The sequence below is a fragment of the Prunus dulcis genome, chromosome 6, assembly GCF_902201215.1.
Source record: "Prunus dulcis chromosome 6, ALMONDv2, whole genome shotgun sequence".
NCBI classification, from domain to species: domain Eukaryota; kingdom Viridiplantae; phylum Streptophyta; class Magnoliopsida; order Rosales; family Rosaceae; genus Prunus; species Prunus dulcis.
Window position 1 is genome coordinate 8,673,937 of NC_047655.1, and position 9,452 is coordinate 8,683,388.

General features: G+C 37.4%; 1 protein-coding gene across 1 annotated transcript in view; it reads left to right on the top strand.

Moving 5' to 3' along the window:
• The first annotated feature begins 8,094 nt into the window (after positions 1 to 8,094).
• LOC117630221 (AT-hook motif nuclear-localized protein 1-like) overlaps positions 8,095 to 9,452 on the top strand; it is a 2,838-nt gene continuing 1,480 nt past the window's right edge. Inside the window, exons 1-3 of the mRNA XM_034362968.1 lie at positions 8,095 to 8,236; positions 8,558 to 8,598; positions 8,705 to 8,836. Of these exons, the coding sequence (XP_034218859.1) occupies positions 8,095 to 8,236; positions 8,558 to 8,598; positions 8,705 to 8,836 (315 nt within the window). The remainder of the gene's footprint in view (positions 8,237 to 8,557; positions 8,599 to 8,704; positions 8,837 to 9,452) is intronic.

Consider the following 9,452-nt stretch of genomic DNA (forward strand, 5'->3'; position numbering starts at 1 on the left):
CTCGATCTAGAGATCCAGACCAAGCCTCCTCGCTCGTCGCCTCGCCTTCTTCTCCCTAAAAACCGAAACCGAAAATTCCAGCTCGGTGGTTCTGTGTTGGCACCAAAACTTCCTTCGTCCAAGCTATCGGTTCAGATAGCCGCTCGGCTATACTCTGTTTTTTTATTTTTTATTTTGAAAAATAATATAGTAGCACGGCTATACTTGTAGGGCTTTAAAAAAAAAACTATTATAGCCGAGCGGCTATACTCGGTTTTATTTAATTTAAAAAACAGTCTAGCTGCCTGGCTATACGCATTTAATTTTTTTTTCTCAAAATAGTATAGCCGCCCGGCTATACTATGTTTTAAATATTTTTTAAAAATAGTCTAGCCGCGCGGCTTTACTGTTTTTGGCATGTGAGCAGAGTCGCTAGGCCGGTCCCTTTTTTAAATTTATAAATCGTATAGCCTGTACTCGGGTTGAAATATATATTTTTTTGGGTAAAAATCGTGTAGTCGCTCGGCTATACTGTTCATGGGCTCCTAATCGCTAGGTGTGTCTTTTTTTTTTTTTCCTTAAAAGAGTATAGCCGGTCGACTATACGCTGGTTTTTAATTATTTTTTAAATAGTATAGCTGTGCGGCGATACTACAGTTTTTGAAAAAAAAAAATAGTATAGCTTCTGGGTATACTGTTTTTGACAAGTGGGCTGCAGCGGGTCCTTTATTTTTATTTTTTTATTTATAAATCGTATAGCCGCGGGGCTATATTGTTTTTTAATTTTCGTATAAAAAATCGTATAGCCGTGCAGCTATACATTTCTGACATGTGGGCGCCTAAGCACTAAGCGGGTAATCATTTTTTTTAAATAAATAGTAGAGTCGAGCTGCTATACTCCATTTTTTTTAATTTTTATTTTTAAAAAATACTATAGCCGTGCGACTATTATATTTTTGACACATGGGCACCTAGGTGCTAGGTGGGTTCCTTTTTAGAAAAAAAAGCAGTATATCCGCCTTGTTATATTCCTTTTTGTTTAAATTTTTTTTAAAAATAGTATAGCCGGGCGGCTATACTTTGGTTCCTTGAAAAAAATAGTCTAGCCGCGCGGCTATACAATTTTTGACACATGGGCTAGGTGGGTCCTTTTTTTAAAAAAAATATAGCCGCCCGGCTGTACTTGGGTTTTTCTAATTTTAAAAAAAATTAAATTATAGCCTTCTTTTCTTAGCTGCTCAGCTGATCTCTCCTCTCCTATTTTCTACCTCTTTGCAGCATATGTCTCCAAAGTTCACCTGGGGTTCTCCTAAAATACAAATACGTGCATGCATCTTAATTTTAGTTTTAATTTGAAATCGAGAATTCTAGGATTAACTTAGGAATGATATATAATTTGAGGATTTTATTGAAATTAATTACGACTTTGATTTTAGGAAAGTTGTTGAATTTAATGATTTTGTGGGTTACATTAATTATGGGTTACTTTCAAATTATGAATCTGCCACTGCTGCTACCCACGTGCTTATTCGCCACCTACTCCATTTCCCAATTTCGCTAATTTTGGAAAAACAATATCAATCTTATCTTAATAATCTTCAATATTACTGTAATACCCTTAGTTCACTAGTTCTAATATCCACGAACCAAACACTCTTCTAGTCCCCAAGAACTCACCTATATCTTTTGCACCAAAAAAAAGGAAAAAAAAGAAAGAAAAAAGAACTCACCTATATCTCTTCCTCCATCTATTCTTTATTCTCAAAATCCTCACTATATTTTCAAAAAAAAGGAAAAAAAAGAAAGAAAAAAGAACTCACCTATATCTCTTCCTCCATCTATTCTTTATTCTCAAAATCCTCACTATATTTTCTCTCAAGATCGTAAAGCCATTGTACTATTTGACTAGTACCTACACTGAAAGTTCATACGCCTGTTTCATTTATCGTCGATTAAAAGGTATGTTAACATTAAACACTACTTTTAATTTATTTATGATTTTAGATAACATGTTTCGTTTTTCTTTGGTGCTTTATTATTTAGTCATTAACTATAGAGAATTGTTTTTTTTTTTTGTTTTTTTTTTTTATAATGCGACTATAGAAAATTGTTTTGAGATATAGAAGAAATATTATTATGTGGGCTTTTGGATTTGCTTCTTTTTAGGTTTTTCTTTCTGTGCTAGGCCCAATCTATGCTTGGCTGCAAGGAATTGAATANGATCTATGATGTTCGGTTCCTTGTAGCCGAACATTGTACCTTTTTTTATATACTGTATTTGGGGTTTCTAGATGTATTCTTAGGTGGGTGGTGTTTTTTCTTTTTATTTTAGGTGCAACAATATTTGGCTTCAAGAACTGAATGGATATGTGCATCCCGACTCCGTACGGTAAAACATTAAGCATACAACAATTTTTCTTAATTGGTTCATTCTTAGGTGAGTATTTGATTTTTTGATTTTTATTTTTTTATAAATTACAAATATTTTGCTATCGTTTTTGAGTTAGATCATATGTAAAATGTCAAATTTAGACGTGATGGCTTAGGTGACAATTTTTAACTTGTTTTTCGTTTTTTTTTTTAGTACAAGCGATAGTTTAAATTAGAGGAGATGATGATTTCTCTCTCACACACACAACTATGATGCTATAGGGGTTCGAACTTGAGACCTCTAGTCTGCAAGTCAAGGCCCTTTTTTACTGGGTTAGATCCAGTTGGCTTTTTTTTATATCAAGTGAACTTTTTTTTAATTTCACTTGAAATGTCATATCTCACGTTACCTTACTATATTTTAAAAAGTAAATGAGGCCCATATTATTATTTAAACTTTAAAAGATAGCAAATAATAATGGGGCTCATGGCTGAAAATTATTAAAACAACATTTGACATCAAGCTTTAAGGGATGTCAATTTTGACATTGTTGTTTTTTAATTCTTGTCATTTTATATCCAAATGGCAATTTGTCATCTATTTAATAGATGCTTTTAGGCGCAACATATATTTAGATGCAAGGGTCGACTACGTTTGGCTCTTTGTAGCCGAACATTAAACCTTTGCTTTGAAGTTCGGTTCTTAACTTCGAAAATAATGGGTTATTCCTTCTACTCTCAGTCAATAGGTAGCCAATTTTTTTTTTTTTTTTTCCTTTAATGATGCAATCATCCATGCATGTCAATAACAATGCGTAATATAATGTTTTCTAATGAACTAAGGGATCATTTGGTGTTTTGAATTAGTTCGATTGGATAACTCATTAGATTTAAGATATGTTGAATAAAGAATTGAATAAATGTTTTCTAAGTTGAAGGTATAAGATGAATCACTCGTGAAGAAGATTTATCTCATCTAATCTCTTATACAATGGTAGGATATCAACATCTTATAACTTATTCCTTTTAATTCCCTCAAAATGAAAAATAATTCAATATACTTTAAATCTAGTGAGTTATCCAATTCAATTCATTCCTATGCATTACACCCATGGAACACCAAGCACAAAAAGATGTACTACACCTAGGGCACTCGACTTTTAATGTTTGGTATAGGCAATCTCCATTTTCTTTTGCACACCTTCCTGACTTCTTCCTGTTGTCCAAGCCGGGGGAGAGGCTTGGTGGATTCATGTACTGCGACCCTTTTGGACAATGAAGATCACCCATTTTCTCCAATAATTGAAGCACTGTTGTTTTATTTATTGTTATTATGTGTTCGCACTCATTGGTTTTACTTTTATTTTGGTCGAGCCTTGCATAAAAAAATTGCAACACAAAAGTGAGGCTAGGTACCTCATCGGCCTAAGCTGCATCATAGGCCTTTTACAGCCCTGAATCATAGCAGTTTCCTGCCTTAGCCCCTCAGGGGTTCTTCTCTATTCCTGAAAGCATAGCCTTTTCCAACCCTTCCGTTTCGTTAACGTTAGCACATTAATGTTCTCCACACCAATCACAGCTTGCCAACTGGCCCACATCCCAAGCACCCCCACACCAATTCCCTTTTTTTCTCAACAATGTTGCCTTCTCAACTAGTGACTTAGTTAACTCATAACCCCAAACCCTCCTACAACTAACAATGATAGCTCGACGCCCACTTTACTCAGAAGGAAAACCACCAATGTTGCAAGCTAACTCTACTCCCCACCTAAGAAGCAACTCTTAATTAAGGATTTTATTTTATTTTTTTTAGAAGAAAAGATATTAAAAAAAGATGTTCCATTAAAAAACTATGAAACAATACATAGTGAGAACCAATATGTTAACGACAGTCTCGTTAAAACCTTTCCGGGAGGAGAACCCCGGGGTAGGAAAGAGTACCACCCATACTTTCGACTAACATGTTGGCGAGTCCTTACTTAGTTAGGATTTTGGTTCCTTATTTCATTAAAATTTTGGTTACTTACCAATTATTATTTAGTCCTATTGTAATAGAGATTTACTTCATACTGTAATTTAGATATATTTCCTCTTTTATTTAGAGTTAACACATCTTTGTACTTGTATAAATACCGCCATATTGAAGAAGAATAATAATATTAACAAATATGAGCATATCTGAATATTTGCCATACTTTGTTTGACATGGTATAAGAGCTTAGGTTTTCTTGTGACCCGTGCTTGTGTTTTCCTTGAAATTTATGTACTCTTCTCCCCTCCTCATCAAGGGGGGAGGGGGAGTGAAAATGATATGTTTATTGATGTATTCCCATGAAGATGTTGCTTATTTCTTGACTTCGATGACCCATTCTCTTCAGGGGGAGAGGGAGAGTGAAGAGAATGTGTGTCTGCGTGAATTAGCTAAAGTTGATATGGAAGAACTGTCGTTGTTGATATTGTCTTTGCTTGCTTCGCTTTTCGTTGCTGTGGTCATTGCCTTGCCTTGCCTTGCTTTGCCCGTTTTCTGTTGCTATTGCCGTTGCCTCTACTATCGCCGTTGAAGTTATTCTTGCCGTTGATGTTGCCTTTGTTTGTTTCGCTTTTCGTTGCTATGGTCATTGCCGATGATGTTGCTGTATTTTGATCCGTCTCTACCCTAACCCTAAACACTACCTATTTCCGTTGCACTATACACTTAACCTATAATCTTAGCCCGCCACTACCGTCTACCTTGCTATTGTCGCCGTCACCTACCTTGCTACTATCGCCGTCACATACCTAGTGCGATACCTTATTAAGAAAAGACCCGGTTCGGAGCACTCGAAATTCATCATGAACGCTTGCACGAGTCATGATCCATGTGCCATGCCAAATAAGTATGCAATATGTCACTCTAAGAGTTGAAATAAGCACTAGCTCTACGAGCCCAAGCTAATTATCCCGTCAAGTGTCATATCCCTCTTCAAAGCGATAAAATTCAAGCACGCCAACAGACATGCCATGCCTAGCAGAAAACCCTTATTTTGCACCTAGCCATGCTATAAGCCTAAGTGGGCCCAAGCCACGCAAATGCCTGGGGCTTGCTGAGTGGGTTGTGGTATGGATGGTAACGAGCTTTCATGAGGCCCATTGATGAGCCGAGAAATGGAAGTTTTAGGATGCTTGGGAGCCCTGAAACTCAAGCCCATTTCTTGAGCCCAAATATGTGGGTAAGCATAAAGAAGAGAAAAAAACCTAATACTCTAGAAAAAATAGCCCAATACTTTAGGAAAAATAGCCCAATACTCTAGGAAATTAGCCCATTTCCTTAATAGGTTAACCCATCACCTTAGAAAGGCCTAAGCAACCAAGAAAAATATCTGTAGCCTCCAACACTTAGCTGGAAACAAGGGCCACGATAAAAGCCAAAAAATGTTCATGTATGTAAGCTGCTGGGAGGCTCCAGCACATGGGCAAAACAAACATTAAGGTAGAACACTCAAATAACCAGGGGGTATTAGAGCGCGCAGGTTGCTAGGAGAAGAGGCACCCTTCAAACCAACACCCTTACCCATTTCTTTCTCCCACCAGCTCTTGCCATGGAAGAAGGAAGGAAAGAAGGTGAGGAGATAGCCAAAAATGGGAGTTCATTATTGAAGCAGCTGCGGGAAAGCCTTAGAGCTCCCAAAAATCTTGTCTTTCTATGTTTGGACAGAGGAAGATTTCACAAAATGGGATGAGTCAAAGGGAGAGAAGAGAAATGAAAGGGGAAACTTGGCAAAATTGGAGAGAAACCATTAGGGTTTCTTGGAAAGAAGGAGCTTCCAGCGGCTATAAAAAGGGCCATCTCCTACCCATCAAACGACCACACCAACTATTTCACCACTAGCTACACACACAGATCCAGAGAGCAAGCTTCATCTCTCATCCCTAAAACCTCTGCAATTTTGAGCCCCATTCCTCCAGCTTATCCTATTTTCTCTTCTGGTAAATCGTTCCAGAGCTTGACAAAGCTTTCGTCAAGCTGCCGGAAACTACTCAACACACCCATTGTTATTCCCTCATCTCTCTCTCTCTCTCTCTCTCTCTCTCTTCAACAAACCCTTTTAGAATCCCTTCCCCCTTGTCTTAAAAACCCTGTTTCTCATAGGAACTCACATCCCTCTTTTTTTTTTTTTTAAGGCTAAACTCATGGCTGCATTGCTTCCATGCCACAAGCTTCTCATGCCAAGCTAAGAATCTATCTGTGAGCAGCTATTGTTTTTGTTGGTGAAGATAAGCAGGGTGCTTCCTAAGGCTTCACTACCCTTTCGAAGCATTCTTGGGGTCTGATTCTTGAACTTAGACAGAGGGGGTAATTTTACCCATTTGCTCCTTACGGTAGCCTAGCCCATTTGTAACTGCCAGAACGAAAAAGCCCCTACACCAAGGAAGCGAGAACCATATTCGAGCTCAACATTATGACATCGAACCTTCACCACTTTCATCCGCATTCCCACTCACAAAGGCACGAGTTGATTAAGAATCCCGAGACACGATATGGTTGGCTCGCCTCGGTCTGGGCTCATAAGGTCACCTTACCCTTGGCAATGTGTCATGAGGAGTTGGAAGTTTCGTCAAGTGTCGTTGATTAGTCCTTATCCAAAACAAAACACACCCAAAGTAGCAGAGTCACTTTTCTCTAAAATTGCCACACAAACTCCCTATTCTCCACTTGTCAAATGCTCATTGGACCTCACCTAGGACAATATGGGAATTATGGCGGTATGGGGGAGCCGCCGCATTGGTAATTTTATGGAGATCCTCCTAGTTGCACGTGTCAGTTGTTGGTTGGAACCCAGTATGGATTAGATTTCTGGCTATCTCCACTTGGCAAGAAAGTTGTTATGTATCGCCAAGTGGACAAGACCTAACATGTCAACACGTATAAAAAGGCTATGGAAAATAAAGGAAGGTACTTACCCACATTGCTCGAGGAGGGAAAGGTGAAGTGCCATATATGTATTGGCACTTGACTCCCAAGTAAGAGGCATGTTGGGCAACATATATATCATAACCTTGAGCCCAGGAACAAAACCGTAAGGGCCCATACCCAACGCGGACAATATCTTGCTAGTTAAGTTGGATCATAACAGAATGGTATAAGAGCAAGACCTCGATTGAAAGTATGCCAGCAAGAACGCTGAGCCCTAAGGGAGGTGGATTGTAAGACCTTTGAGCCCTGAAGGATGCAAGGCAAGAAAGGGCAAGATCGCCATTTGAGCAAGATAGCATAAGCTTGAGCTTAGGAATAAAATGTGAGGGTCTAGGCCCAAAGCGAACAATATCTTGCTAGTGAAGGAGGGTCGTGACAGCTTATGTTTTACCTTTTCTCTTCTCCTCCTTCAACTCTTCCTCTGTTTTAAGCGAAGAAAAAATAATTCCTCCCATTCATTCTCCCTTGAAAATTCAGTGCATAACCCCAGAGGAGCTAGTTTTGATATGGTATGGTTATGGTAACAATCTCGGGCCCCATCATCTAGACATGGGACTAGAGTTCTCCTCCATTATAGTAAAAAACTAAACACTCTTATGGCGTCTTTACAAACCAAACTATATTATTCAAACTATTATTTGTTCATATGCACACACAACCTATCTCCTTATCATCTTGATAACTTTCCTTTTGATTCTTTGTTTGCAGAACATATTGAACTTATCGAAGAGCAAAACAAACATGGTCTCTTTTCCTCAGACTCCACAGATTGAGGCGAGCCCCCTAAAGACATGGACTATTTTCCTCAGACTCCTCAGACTTCACAGATTGAAAGCGAGTCCGGAAGCAACTTAGACTCCAATGAAGAAGAAGAGATTAGTGTGAAGAGAAAAATGGGAACACCAATGACATATGGTATTGATGATATAGTTGGTGATGATGCAAATATGATGGCTTAATATCTATTTAGTTGAGTTACTTTTATAAGTTTAATAATTATCATATATATAGAGTTACTTTGTTGCATGATCTTCAAAAGAAATCCCATTTTGTGTAAGTTTTAGATATCCCATTCCTTTAGTTTGTTATATATATATATGTCTATAGGAAACTCAACAGAATTCTTGGATACCTTAATGATCAGTATGAAGAGTAATCTAAAAGGGCAGAAGACCAAAGAGTACTTTTAATTTATGCAAGCAGATAGATTAACACACTTCTTTTTTAACATATCTACAACTTCTTTTTGTGAAGGTGAGCTAGACCATTATGCACTGACTGTTCAAACTGGTGAGGTAATGTTAGATCTGTGAGAGGTCTCAAGGTCATTTTGATTTTACTTAGTCTTAATCGTTTTGTTCTTAATTCTATCTGTCACAGTTGAATTTTTTTTTTTTACAGGATGTTGTCAGTGTGATGTTTTCATTATCTCAAAGGACTTCTCGATCACTTTGGATTCTTAGTGCTACCGGTGCTGTTTTAGATGTTGTTCTACGCAAACCTGATTCTTCTGGTGGTCTTTTGAATTTTCAGGCATGATTTTCTAAGAACTGAAATCTTTTCAACAATTCCTTTCCTTTAATTTGTTTCTTTCACTGGTCATGGGTTGCAAGATTTTTTCAGGGATAACAATTTGCGACATAATTCGAATTCAAAACAAAGTTAGTGGATTAAGGCTGACCATTCTCTTGAGAAAATGATGGCTATCAATTTTTTAACATTGAATCTCTGGGCTTTGCTTGATGGTTTATATATGTGTATTTTAGAGTCTTCAGTTGAGGGGTTCCTTATTTGAGGGATAACCTTGTAGGGCTCACTCCACATTATATTTCAATGTTCGGAAACATTTATTTTTTAAGTATTCATTCAAAGATCATTTTTGTAAAAAAATCACTTGAATCTGAATCCATTGGACCACTCAATTAAACCATTCTTATTTTTGTGTTTTCTTAAAGCACCTTGTTTATCGATTTTGTTGGGCACAACTAGATGTCTTAACGGTTTTCGATATATTTGTCTAAGTTTTTGCAAGGATGATCTATGAGTGAAGACTTGAAAAACATATAGTTTTGATCGTTGAAATAAAATTCATAGTGGGCCTCAAAGAAAGAGTGTCCCTCAAATAATCTCTAAATAGAAGATTGTTGAT